The sequence below is a fragment of the Lampetra fluviatilis genome, chromosome 13 (genome assembly GCF_964198595.1).
Source record: "Lampetra fluviatilis chromosome 13, kcLamFluv1.1, whole genome shotgun sequence".
Taxonomy (NCBI): Eukaryota; Metazoa; Chordata; class Hyperoartia; order Petromyzontiformes; family Petromyzontidae; genus Lampetra; species Lampetra fluviatilis.
Window position 1 is genome coordinate 8871634 of NC_136287.1, and position 13275 is coordinate 8884908.

The 13275-nt window shown below is 42.6% G+C and overlaps 2 protein-coding genes across 5 annotated transcripts in view; one reads left to right on the forward strand and one right to left on the reverse strand.

Annotated features, from left to right (window-relative positions):
* Nucleotides 1-625: 625 nt before the first annotated feature.
* LOC144935521 (Rieske domain-containing protein-like) lies at nucleotides 626-5109 on the reverse strand. Of its 3 annotated transcripts, none has more exons than XM_078862258.1 (4): nucleotides 4973-5109; nucleotides 3030-3294; nucleotides 2200-2315; nucleotides 626-2057 (listed from the first exon to the last, which is right to left on the reverse strand). In XM_078862258.1, exons 2-4 carry the CDS (start codon nucleotides 3250-3252, stop codon nucleotides 1971-1973), a joined length of 426 nt encoding a protein of 141 aa, XP_078718384.1. In that variant the 5' UTR covers nucleotides 3253-3294; nucleotides 4973-5109; the 3' UTR covers nucleotides 626-1970. The 3 variants fall into 3 exon arrangements, with proteins under 3 accessions (XP_078718384.1, XP_078718385.1, XP_078718387.1); XM_078862259.1 differs by having other exon boundaries at nucleotides 3030-3524; XM_078862261.1 differs by lacking the exon at nucleotides 4973-5109 and adding an exon at nucleotides 4782-4800 and having other exon boundaries at nucleotides 3030-3524.
* LOC144935520 (uncharacterized protein HI_0077-like) overlaps nucleotides 4828-13275 on the forward strand; it is a 28724-nt gene continuing 20276 nt past the window's right edge. Inside the window, exons 1-4 of one of the 2 annotated variants that reach the window (XM_078862256.1) lie at nucleotides 5035-5118; nucleotides 9140-9997; nucleotides 10178-10274; nucleotides 10971-13211. In XM_078862256.1, coding sequence (XP_078718382.1) covers nucleotides 9255-9997; nucleotides 10178-10274; nucleotides 10971-11432 — 1302 coding nt within the window. In that variant the 5' untranslated portion in view covers nucleotides 5035-5118; nucleotides 9140-9254 and the 3' untranslated portion in view covers nucleotides 11433-13211. Of the gene's footprint in view, nucleotides 5119-9139; nucleotides 9998-10177; nucleotides 10275-10970; nucleotides 13212-13275 lie in introns of those variants that run through there. The other variant, XM_078862257.1, reaches the window with a different exon arrangement.

A 13275-nucleotide genomic window follows, 5' to 3' on the forward strand; every position in this document is an offset into this window, starting at 1 on the left:
AGATTTTCCGGGCATTTCAGTTCAGTGCCATCGTATCTTTGAAGGTGCCGGCAGTTATAAAACATATTTAGTATTCTCTCATTGCATAGCTCGAAAAGTATTTTGTGTACTGTGTTTAACATCGCAAACAATGTGTGCAGTAATGAATATTGCATTAGTGTAATGAGTTGATTTGGAAAATGTTGATACTCTACAGCACATGCAATGTAAAACAAAATCATAGGCATGCAATGGAGACTCAAAGCTGTGTACATAAATATATGTACATAAAACTGTATTTACTTTAGTGTACATACATTAATGCTGCATGATTTGACAGTCACGTACTAGGTGTGGCCATTTAAATTCAAACATGTGGAATTATTTTTTTTGCAGATGACGTTCACTCCATTTGCCACAAACAAAACATGGTGAAATGTGGATTGATACGATTTTTAACCCATATGAAATACAGCAGTTTCATCACGAACAACTAAGTGATTCACTAGGTCTGAGCTATGTTTGGTTAATATGTATAAAGGCTCAGTGTGGCCAAGGCAACTGTCATCTTGTGAATTATTTTTTCATTTATTTTCATCAACTACTTGAAAAATATAGAACATAAAAATTACAGAATAGCAATGCAAACGTTTTCAAACAACTTTATTTTAATATTGTAAGCTTTGTATTAGAGAAACGTTATTAAAATAAAGACAATATATTAATATTCCAGAAATGTGTGAATTTATGACATTTGGCTTCAAAATTTGCAAGCAGCATCTGGGCGATTTTATCTTGAGCCAACGTCTTTCCTGTATTCGCAACAATTTAATTTAAGGTGTGGCAGATGCACCTTACACTTGATGTGAGCACTTTCAAAATGTACATTGGCACACTTACTTTAACAGGGTTCTTAAGTGTGTTAAATGCATGTGCTTTAATATGATGCGGTTGGATGCCTTCAGTAGTATTGCTGGCATGCTAACATGTGAAGCTGAAGAGAAAATCATATTTAGCGAGTGTTGCTACTGGCAGACAGCCTTGCAGTCAATGCAATTTAAAAAAATACCCAGTGCAGAGGAAAGTAATTCTCTCAACAAAAAAATATTCATTAGGATTTTGTAAAGGATCTCATTGTGCCTTTGCAATCAAGATTATGGATATCATTGTCAGTTTGGCATTAGCTATTTTTTTCATGTTTTATAAGAACATTGCAGAATTATGACGAATTGAGATGCTGTTACTTTTTTTTACAAAAAATATGATTGAGCATTCGTCCAGGTGAGAATCTTACTCTAAGTCCGTGCCATCAGTTCGCAACTTGAAATTCCAATACCCCTTGGAGGGTGGGGTGCAGAGGGACGGTACACAGGCAATGACTGGTCTAATACTAAGCCACGTTGCTCTGTGTGGACCAGCAATTATAAAGCTATATACTTATCTGTTTCATGGAATTTGAAGAAACTTGTGCACTTGGATGTCCTCAGTCTTCCACATGTTGCACGAATGCTCTCTTTTCTTTATTACATATATATGGTACAAAATGGACACTAAAATAATTATTCAATCCCAATAGAAAATCTCTCAGGCCTACCTCCTCTTCTTCATGGTGATAAGTGACTTGCCTTAAACACAGCATAGTATGTTCTTAAATTCAATTAAAATGTAAACGTTAAATCAAGGTTCCTTAATTGTTCAGTTATTAAAAGTTAATCAAACGTCTTAGGTTTTAATTATGAGTATAATGTAATAAGCAATTATTCAGTTATTTAATTAATACTATCATATAGCTGGCAGGGTTGAGTGAACAGTTGATATGTCTTGTAGGGGTACACGGCAAACAAAAGGTTGGGAACTACTGGCCAAGGCTATACTTTCAATATACGTTATACCGCATTGTTATATTTGCACGTCCAGGTACTTTAAATAGCAGCATGATGTCTTAATGTGGACACTTTTGGAAGTGTGGCTGAGTCTCTTGCTGGTTGATTTCATTTCTTGAATGGGGTGAGTGACAGCTTGGTAGGACACTTGACAAACACAAAACCATCTTCAACTTTCACCTCGTAGACTCTTTGCTAGGTAGAAGAAGAAACAAAGGGATTGACATTTTAACAAAAAAATGCAACTTGGACATATAATTTTTTTATAAAGCACTATTGTTCGTAAAACATTGCATATGGTGCAGTGTGTCATCTGCTGGGCCGATATTTTGTTTACCTGTAATCCTGTGTCTGACTTTCCAGTTTTTACATCAAACTGATAGTAGTGCCAAGGACACGTAATCTTCAAATTCCCTCCTATGTCTTCAATGTCACCTTCATTTAGTGGTCCACCTTTATCGAACAAAAAATTACATTTCAACATTTACGAGACCGAAAACATCCGTCGAGGGACACTCTATATCCCCCAACATTATATGAAGACAAATTGTATTTAACCCAAGTGATCACCACGATATATTGATATTTTTTGTTTGTTGTTTAAATCAAACGTAGTTTGACCTCTATAAACATTAGCCAATTTATACCAGAAGTATCATCCATTTTCAACGGAAGTCACCCCCTTTTGTGCTCCTGGTATTCTCCAAATCTTACCGCACCATTAATATGTTTTTGATATCAATGAATACTAGGCTAAACATGAAATTAAAGACAAATACAATCATGACAATGGGTTACCACGCAAAGCAAAACACTCCCCATGAATACACTCACCTGTCAGCCCCTGATCAGTGCCCCTACCTTATTACAGACCAATTTGGACCTTATTGGTCACCCCGTGCCCCTCATAAATCTCAAAGTTCATCCTACAAAGTCCCATCACCAGGGAGAAACGCCAGCAAAGAGACCAAAAAAATAATGTGTATTATTGACAGAACCTCCGCTGGCACTCAGCAGTTAGCAGCCGTAGAGTTTCGATAAATAAGCGGTGGCTTTCTGCCATCACCACCAACCAAACCAACCACACAGACAGCAGCAGCAGCAGTCACAGCTGCCACGGAGAGTACGAGGCGGCGGTGGTGGCCGCGACACTGAAATGTCAACAACCTTGATGCGGGCAGCATGCGTCCATGGCGTAGAAGACATCCCGTGCGGCGTCGTGAATGATCGCCACGTCCCGCTCGGGTCCCGACGAGGAGAAGAGCCGCTTGCACGGTGTCTTCTCGAGCTCGGCTCTCAGTCCCACCCGCTGCCAGGCGTCCACGGCTGCCGGCTCGTCCCTCCGTTCAGCGGCGTGCTGCTCGTCGTCGTCGGCGGCGGTGTCGCTCATGATTTATGGTTGGGGTGGTTTCCTGGAAGTCCGTCCGGACATCTGCGGGCACCCCCCACACACACACACCCCCGTTGACGACGTTGCAGAGATAAAGAGCGGACAAGGGAAGGAGGCGCTTGTTTGATGTCGCTGATGCGGCAATGACTTTAGATGTGGCGCTGTTTTATTGGTGGGGTGGGTTTTTTTTCTTCTGCCACTGTTGTCACATTTGTTGTAGAAGGCTAGAGACGACCTCGTTGTATCTCTGTCGTTCCACGGTTTGACATGAGCTAGGGAAAGAAGGAAGAAGGGTTGTTAGGGTGGTATGGGGTTGGGGAGTAAACCACATTGGGGTTTCGCAGCGTGTTTAGAGAGTTGTTTATACAGCGCAGTTGTGTGCTGCTGCTGCTGCTAAGTCGCATTCCAATGGGGTCAAGGTGAGGCTTGTTTTTTTCTTCCAAATTTAAAAGAGAAGTTGTTTTCCACAATGCACTTTCTCCTCCTTCATAGTCCCTGACAATTGCTGCCAAATATCAAACCAACAATGAACGGTGTATTGTAAACCCCTTGTAAAGATATAAACCATCTTCATTGTTGACATCATGTGCGGTGCGTTTAAATATGTAAGTGATTGTTGTGCTTTTGATGGGACATAGAGGCAAGGTAAATCGGTATTTAGGTGTCTGTCCGCAACCCATCATCCTTTTTGGGGGTCGATAAAAAAACGAGTACCAATTTATTGTTAAGCCAACAGTGGGTGCCCTCGAGATAATATACGGGATCATAGTCCCCGCCATATGAACGTGGAATGTTTCACCGCTGGTTCAAGGACCATGGATTGACACGCCGACACGTGCACCTCTACATTTGAATGACTAGTACGAGTCCTATATGGTACAGTTACTATTTTATGAGCACAGGTCAAACGCAGAGTACTTATTATTATGACTCAACGCAAGTCAGTGGAGTCATTCTGGTGCAGTGGAAATCGAGTGCAGGTCATGCGCCGTGTTATATTAGCAGGGTTATATAAACAAAAACTAAACCTTTTTTTTACTTTAACAGCTAAGACCCACTGCGATATTTTTTCAGAGGAACCTGGCCATACATTATATCTCAACCAAGTGTGTTTTTTTTTATTATCACGTGGACATATAACGAATTGGCACGTTCTGTTTACCTGACCTCACTAATTGGCTGTGTCGGGTGGTGGCGGGTTCAACGACACATTTAGATTTACGCGATCTAACCACTCGAACCCCCTCCCCCCCTGTGTTATGGATGATATTAGTCGCGAAAGCCTACGATTAAACAGTCTGTTTACATATTCTTATTATTCTTCTGTTTACAGCCTATTTTGCTGTGCCTTTTTACACCTGATGAAGGGAGCTTGTGTTGCCTCCGAAACGTCGTGATTTAGTATTTATTTCTATAATTTTTTATGTTTTATTTATTTATTTTCACCTACGTTACTTTACCGAAAAAACATAAGAGTAGGGGTGAGGGCTCGTTGCCCTTGAACGTGACGGCACAGTGCGGATATTTACAAACGCGTTTCTGTGTGCGCGGCAACGGCCGCGGCTTCTTCGTGCGCCGCTTGCCGTAGTCCGCCATAAGCGGCCCCGCCACGTGGTGGCCGTCATTGCGATTGATCCGTCGCCTTCACGCACGCACCGACTTTGACGTCGCTGTCGCGCTCACGGCGGCGACGAGAGCAATTTCCCCACACACCGCCTACCTCATTCGCCTGTTGTTCACGCGTAAGGCTCGCCAGATGGAGCGCTTCGAGGAGGGGCTGGTGGCGGCCCTCAAGGACGCGGTGCGCGGCGTGGGCTGGCAGCGCGCGGGGCCCGCGGGGCGACTCGCCGCCCAGCGCTGCACCAAGTGGGTCGCCCCCCCCCACTCCCCTGTAACCACCAAGGCCCCCCCCCCCCATTCTCCCCACCTCCCACATCCATACAGCCCCCCCATCCACTAGAGGTCGCAACCGGCTACCCGATACCCGGCTACCCGATACCCGGCTACCCGATACCCGGCTACCCGATACCCGGCTACCCGATACCCGGCTACCCGATACCCGGCTACCCGATACCCGGCTACCCGATACCCGGCTACCCGATACCCGGCTACCCGATACCCGGCTACCCGATACCCGGCTACCCGATACCCGGCTACCCGATACCCGGCTACCCGATACCCGGCTACCCGATACCCGGCTACCCGATACCCGGCTACCCGATACCCGGCTACCCGATACCCGGCTACCCGATACCCGGCTACCCGATACCCGGCTACCCGTACCAGGCTGCGTACGGGTAGGCCGTGAGTCACTGGTGAGTCACCGTTTGTCACTCATTTCCTAACGTCTTGTCTCTTCTCACAATTCAAATTCCTAGAATCAACCCACCCGCGCCTGCAACATGGCTTCATCCCAGAGGTCGCAATCGGGTACCCGATACCCGTACCCTACCCGGCCGGGTACGGGTACCCGTTTGCGACCCTGCTGCGGCCGGGTACGGGTAAGGAATCAAAACCCGTTTGCGACCTCTGCCATCCACCCATCCATCCACTCACCTCCCCACCCATCCATCCACCCCCGGGGCCAGATGTTTCACTCTGCGATAATTGCGTTTTGATTGTTTGGTTGCGAAACGTTAACACACGCTGAGAAGCCACGTCGTTGAGCTATTGTTTATGGCCAGGTCTCTTCTGAAAAAGAAGACGCTAATTTGCCTGGCAAAATAAATAAAAAAACAGATTTTTTTTGTGTTATGTGTAGAACTTCTTTCGCACCATACGTAGCCAACCGTGTTAATCGGAGGTGCAGAGGACGGACAACAAACTAGACACAAATATCAGTTGTAAAGAAACAAGTATTACATTTAAAAGTGCCAAGCTCCAGTGGCTTGCCTTTCCTATCTTCAGGGCCGGCCCGAGGCATAAGCGAACTAAGCGGCTGCTTGGGGCCCCCTGGCCACCAGGGGGCCCCCGAATCGTTTTTTTTTAATAAAAGAGTGAAGTATTTTAAGTGTTGTTTTTATTTTTTATTAATACATAACCTCACTGTATTCGTTTATAATATTCGCTATAACATTATAGTGTGACATTTGTGTCAATAATCTTCTAGCACAGATGAGTCTGCGTGGTGGGAGGGGGGCCCCCAAATCAAATTCTGCTTAGGGCCCCCAAGAGGCTCGGGCCGGCACTGCCTATCTTTGCACTCCCGTCGTGTTTTTGTATTGTAACTTTTTGGCCCGCCCCGACTGGACATCTGTGGAAAATAGCTTAATAGCTCGTCGGATTCCTCCAGTCCAAATAAAGAGTCTGATTCTGTACAGGAGCTACATGCCAATGTCGAGGGTATGCTGGCCACGATGAGAGAGAGGGCTTCAGCAGTTAAGTCATAGAGTTCCTGCAGTTTTGATTTTCTTCCAACGTTGATGAGCGTAGTGGTTGACTATCTGGTCAATAGTTTTGGTTGCATGGCCGCAATCGCATTAACATGGCTTGTCTTTCACATTCCATTTATAAAGGAGCTGCGCGTATCAGCTCGTGGAATTATATTTAACTTCAAACTCGACACGTGTGTTAATAACTGCTTGAAGAGGAATTTTTTTTATAGATGCAACGTTTCCGGAAATGGTCCTCAATTGCATAAAATAGCCCTTTGCGCAAAGTGGATAATACGAATTGAAGATTGTTCTTTAATCATTGGGCTCAACGAGAATAGCCTTTTTACAATCGTTTTGGCATGACCAGTTTTTCAATTGCCATGTTAATTATCTCAAGTATTTGGTAATATATAAATCCTTCCATTGTTAAAGAGGATTACTAAGCCAACATTAAAATTATAAAATGTTTCCTGGCACATTTCATCGTGGGAAGATTTGTTCTTATGATCACAGGGTGTTATCCACTTGCCAATGCATTCATTCCTAGCCCCAATTGTCGGTACCAGCTGAGGTAGCATGACTTTTCTGGTCACAATGTCTTTATGTGACCAATAACAGGAATTATGCGATAATTTGAAATGAGTAGTTTATCAAATAATTCAGCCTAGCCATATAAATAAATACACCGAGTCTCAATACTTTTTTCAGGAGAGTCCTGCCAAGTATCCGCAGTAGGGGAAATGCTATGCGTATTCCCAATTGAGAAAGTTGCGGTACATTTTCCAGCATCGGGATGTTTGGCCAACTCCAGTTATGTTGCGTGGTTTTTTTCAGCGATGGAAGGAAACCCAGGGGAGAACCTACAAACTCCACACAGAAAGGCTTAAACTCGCATGCACACTGGGATTCATTTCAGCTGGAGCTGTCGGGGGATAATTTCCAGAAAATATTCCATGAGAAGCTAAGCAATGTATGAGGATACTGGAGTAACTTTCTGTTTTTTTTACAATTAGTTGTTTAATGTTGTGCATCATTCAGATTCCAATTTTGTGCAATATAAGATTACATTACACCGGTGTGTTGGAGAGAAAATCCACAACATTTGCAATCTGAGTACGATGTTTCGCCAGTAATTACAACGTAATCCCCATTTACGTATGGTGGGTGACCTGTATAGGCATGCATTTAAACAATGTATTATTTGATAATTCGCTTCCAAGCAGCACTAAGCCTGGAGCGATCCGAACGGTTAAAATAATTTTTAATTCTCTCAATTTGGATATATTCTCAAATTAGTCTTGGCTAGTAGTAACGAGTTTTGCATAGAACTTCAACATTATCAAAATAAATTGAGTGCCCTTGTTGGCACGCGTGCTCTGCCACTGCCGACAGTTGTATTTGGGAGTATTTAATATTCCTTTGGTGTTATTTTAGTATCATGCTGATGATTCGTCTTGTCTGCCCAACATAGCATTTGCCACAAGAGCAATTAATCCAGTACACACTTTCTGTTGATAGCTTTGGTAATACATCTTTATTACCAGATATTAGTTACCGTATTTAATGTACCGTGCCAAATCTGACTTGGATCTTTTGTTTTTATATACACTGCTCATGCAGTGACCAACAGTACAACATTTTCCCTGTTAAAACCAGCATGGGGCAAGTAGTCATGTACATTGGTGGCCCTCAACCAGTGGTGAAAGTTCCATATTTACAATTGCTCTTTGTAAAAACAAACTTGCGCCAGGAGCTTGAATCGAACCTGGTTCGGAGGCGAGTGCACTTACAGTTTGGCAATGCAGTGGAGAGACAACGGCCACCTGGCCAGAATCACTGGGAGGATGCTGGCAGCACATGCATAATGGACAGTCTCCCATTCCAGAAGATCTTTCTTTAGTAACTTAGTGTCAACAGCTCTATTGGAAATACACGTGCTCAGGATCATTGGCCATTAAGTTCACTCGTCCTCAATCCACTTCACATGAAGCATCATATATTACTGTTACAGCAATCGTGCTGTGACGGTTCCACCTGAAGGACGGACGCTTGTGTTGCCTCCGAAACGTCGTGATTTTTTATTTTACTTTTATTAATTCGGCTTTATTTTCCAGAAAAAGCATCAATTGAAGAAATCATTTTGCTCTTTGAGGAATTCCTTGACCTGTATTGTGGAATGTGAGGAATCTGGAGTGCCTTTTGAAAACACATTCAAATAATACAAAATACTGAAAGGTTCACACAGACTGGTTGGCAAACCTATTTGCTCGACTGTCATCTTCTGGCCATAAATATTCCCGTGGTCCACCAACCCTTGCCTCCAAAGTACTGGTTCACAGGATTACATTACTACTCCTGTCTCGTTGTGCATCTTTGTATTTTAACTTGTGAGGACCATTTTAATTTGCATCTCACTTTCGCTTTATTCATACAGTATTTAAAATGTGTTCCAGACTATTTTACAGATGATTGGTGCTTTACATTTATTTTTTATCTTTACGTCTGATTGGCAGGTAAAATCATCAAGTGTTCCCTAGAGAACCGTGAAGAACTATACCAAATTCACATTTTCGTTAAATTACCCAATTGCATCACACCGCATTTGAGGAAACAGCTCTCGGTTCACACATGGATCACCGAGCACGGCTGCTGCGAGCCTTGACAGCGTTCCCCCTGGAGCAGTTTGTCACTTTCGGGGAGCGTCTCTTTCTTTTCCTTGAGCAACTCTTGGATGTGGAGGAGTTCGATGGGTGGTCCCGCTTGAGGAGGAGAGCTGTGATGCACCAGTACAACCTGCTTCGTGCCCGGTTCCCCATGGTTCCAAGCACCGTGGTGCCCGTGCGGCAGCCCCGCCGCATGTGGATGCGCGTCCGCACCTCCACCTGGTGGGAGCAGACATCTTCCGGCAGCGACGAATGGATGAAGTATTTTCGGGTGAGCAGGTCCATGTTCCACCGCATCGTGGAGATGGTGCGCTCAGAGATGGAGCCGCCAGCTTTACAGGTGCGCAGCCCGGTCCCGTTGGAGAAGAGGGTCGGGATTGCCTTGTACAAGTTGGCAAGCTACAATAAGTACAGGGAGGTGGGGAATATGTTTGCTGTTCACCGAAGCACCGTCCACAAGTACTTGTACAAATTCTGCCGGGTTATGGTGGAGCTCCATTTGCAGAACCAAATTGCTCTGCCGAATGAGCATGAAGGTCGCCGCATTGCTCGGGGCTTCAAGGAAAGATTCTCCATCCCCCAAGTCATGGGGATGATTGGCAGCACGCACATTCCCATCACCCCGCTCCGCGACTGCATACAAGATTACATGAACCGGAAAGAATGGCCTTCGTTAGTGCTGCAAGCTTTGGTGGATGATAAGTTGAGGTGAGATGTTTCGTCCCGCACAAATGAGCAAACCAAATGCCCCACAAATGTTCACCGACTTTTTCTGCTTTTAAGTGTAGTTAATATATGGATTCATGCATATGGTTTATTTTAAAAGTTATGTTTGGTACAGCCACATACAAAACTAAACAACAACCTTGTGCATTGTCTTTGGGAAAGGTTTCGGGACATTAGCTGTATTGCTCCGGGTACCACACAAGAAGAGGTGGTGCTGAGACAGTCTACTCTCTACACCAACTCGCATTTATTGCCAGAGGTACATTTATTCTTCTGATCCTGTTTTAGTCATCTCGAATATTTACGGTTAAAGGTTTGTTTTGTCATCATTTGGTGATGTAAAATTTCAAATAATACAGTTTATGTCCACATTTCTGCACAACCCAGAGTGGAAATGTCATTTGCCTTGAAATAAACTTTAGAGCATTTCCAAAAGAAATGTTTCGTCACATTTTTCAGAAGAAATTTTCAGAAAACCCATGCAGCAGATATTAGTGATTATTTACACTATACTAGAGTATGCAATGGAAATCAACAATCCAGAACCATTGATATTAGCATTAAGATTTGCTTCGATATTTAGACTGCTTACATTGTAATGCAATGTATACCTATTCAATAATTATTAGTCCTTAGTCCACTGCTGGATAAATGCCTTCCCATCCCATATCAGTTGTCGAGGCTGTTTAACCATACTTAACCACGCTGGTCAGGTTGGATTAGTGACATAGGGCAGGCCCAGGAACAGTTCAGATATCACTCGCCACTGATATGGCCGGGAATCGAACTGAAGTCGCCAGTTTTATAATGGAGTGTGACATCCACTGTGCTTCCATTTCACCCCAGATGCCTTTATAATTCTACTCATCAGATGGAGAAATTAAATATTGGATGGAAAATGGTCAAGCAGTCTTCCTAATGGTATATTTTGGTGTGTGCTTGTTGTACTCTCCAGTGTCCAATGGAAATCTCGGGGGTTGAGGTCCCGCTGCAGATTTTGGGTGATGCTGCCACACCTTTGCTGCCATGGCTTGTGAAGGGTTTCTCAGTTGAAAACCCCACCCCAGAGGAAGCCTTCTTCAACAAGCAAATTTCGAACGCACGTTCCGTTGTGGACTGTGCATTTGGGCGTCTCAAAGCTCGTTGGAAAATTCTGTTGAAGAGGATGGAGGTGAATCCTACCTTTGTGCCACACGTTGTTGCCACCTGCTGCCTGCTTCACAACCTGTGCGAGGAGCATCACGAAGTTTTTAGGCAGCAGTGGATGGAAGATGTGGAAGAAGCAGAAGGCGAGCTTCCACAACCAGAGTCTCTGCCAAATAGACCTTCTGCAGATGAGATTACTGACGTGCGTGATGCACTTTGCAGATTCTTGGCAACCAGTCCTGAGTTTACATACAGTCTTCACAGACAATAGCTACATTATGAATCTTGCAGTCTCGCGACTGATTTTACTTGTTTCTTATTTGTGTTGTTTTGAAGGGCATTTCTCAATTTAGCACACTGCTGGATGATGCCTATTGGTGATGAAAGTTATTTCCCAAGGTTATGTGTTACAACGTCGATTAGGATTCATTGACATTGCTAAAAATAACTGCAAGACAGCTGAGTTTTGATAACCATGCTGCCTTTCAAAGGTTGATTCTGTTGGTGGTGTGTAGAACACCAGCCACTTTCATTGTGAGTGGTGTGATTGTGCCGAGTGCAAGGGGCATGCTATATATGGTTCAATCACAAGTCAGGAAATGTGCCCCTTGCCTGCGTACTGAAATGATTAAGATGAAACAAGTGCTTGGTTCAGTTGTTGGTCACCCCTGGTTCAGATGAATAGACAAGGGCGGCAGAGTTTGACAGCATTCCATCCTTAATTTGACCACTGGAATTTAAGATAATTCCCTATTTCAATTGTATGAAGTGCAAGGTGACAATCACTTTGTACAATGTAGGTAGGGTAAAAGTGAGAGTGAATAGTATTCTATTATTGTTGTGATTTATAAATACAGGCTTTTTTATGGATAACATACCAATTTGCAGTTTACAGTTAAAACATTAAAAAAATGTCACCATTTAATTTTAAAGCATGAACATGGTTTAAAAATATATATATTTCTACATATCTGTATTTTATGTTATCAGGAATAAATGCACAGTCTCTTTTACATACTTGGAAAAAAAAATTACAATAAAAGCGAGGAAATCTTTAATAAAACTGACTACAGATTTAGTGTTGCATTTGACACTATACTTTTAAATTGGCATGTGAGCCTTACTGGCAAGGTCTGATCACATCTGCTGCACATGCACACATTCCCACGGGCCTATGCCAGATATATTTTCCATGGTTTTCAAGACCAGCAGAGATACCTACTCACTTAATTCCGTTGCACAAATGGGCACGACTTCATCTAAAAAATGTAAATTTGTATGCAAAAGCTTGATTGCCTTAATTTGTTATCGGCTTAGAATATACAATTTTCCAACAAATATGTTGAGTGTATTTTTTATATGTAGCAGAATAACTTATTTGATTAAAATGTAATGCTATTTCAGATACTTATGGTATAGCAAACGGTGATATAATTTTTTCAGAATTCTTGATTGTTGCAAGGATATTGAAGTAAAGTAAAGTAAAACAATTGATATAGGTAGTGCAGTTGTAAATGTTGAGTTTACTGTGTTATTTCAAATAGGTCATGTGAATATTAAGGGAGAACTGTCCATGCATTTTAAACTTTGTAAAGTTATGAAATGTGTTTTTGCAAAGGTACTGTGGATTTTGATTTATTCATGCCTTAAATCATGCAAGTGTTTTGAAAGATAAACCTTTGCAGTATTTCGTTTTTTTGACTAAATTGTTACATGTAGATTCATTTGAAATTTTAAGTCCTGTATACTGACGAGAGGAATAATGCTGCATCGATTCAGATAGATTCTTAATCTCTTACTAAGTATATAGAAATGTGTGTTTAAAGATTCAATGTTTTAATCGATATTTTTTTTGTTAATGTATCACATGACCCGTCCAGCATTAAGGACAGCTAAATGTACCACAATATAAAGCTTCAATTGATTCTGGAATTTAATCGCAACGATGAATTTGTGACATTTAACACCCCTAACAATGACTGGTTTATTTTTTATTCTACATTACGTCTGTGAATATATGTTTTTGCCATTGTGGTATCAGAATACAATGTCAGGCAGAACATTTACTGTAAAAAAAATAGAACAAGTCTTTATCGCATGAATAAGTGACTTGT

Excerpts from the sequence above, each read along its gene's own strand:
- LOC144935521 (XM_078862258.1), bottom strand. The coding sequence starts at position 3,252 with ATGAGCGACACCGCCGCCGACGACGACGAGCAGCACGCCGCTGAACGG. Across the intron at positions 2,316-3,029 it reads CGCATGCTGCCCGCATCAAG|GTGGACCACTAAATGAAGGT; the intron begins GTTGTTGACATT and ends TGTTCGATAAAG. Across the intron at positions 2,058-2,199 it reads AGTCAGACACAGGATTACAG|CAAAGAGTCTACGAGGTGAA; the intron begins GTAAACAAAATA and ends TCTTCTACCTAG.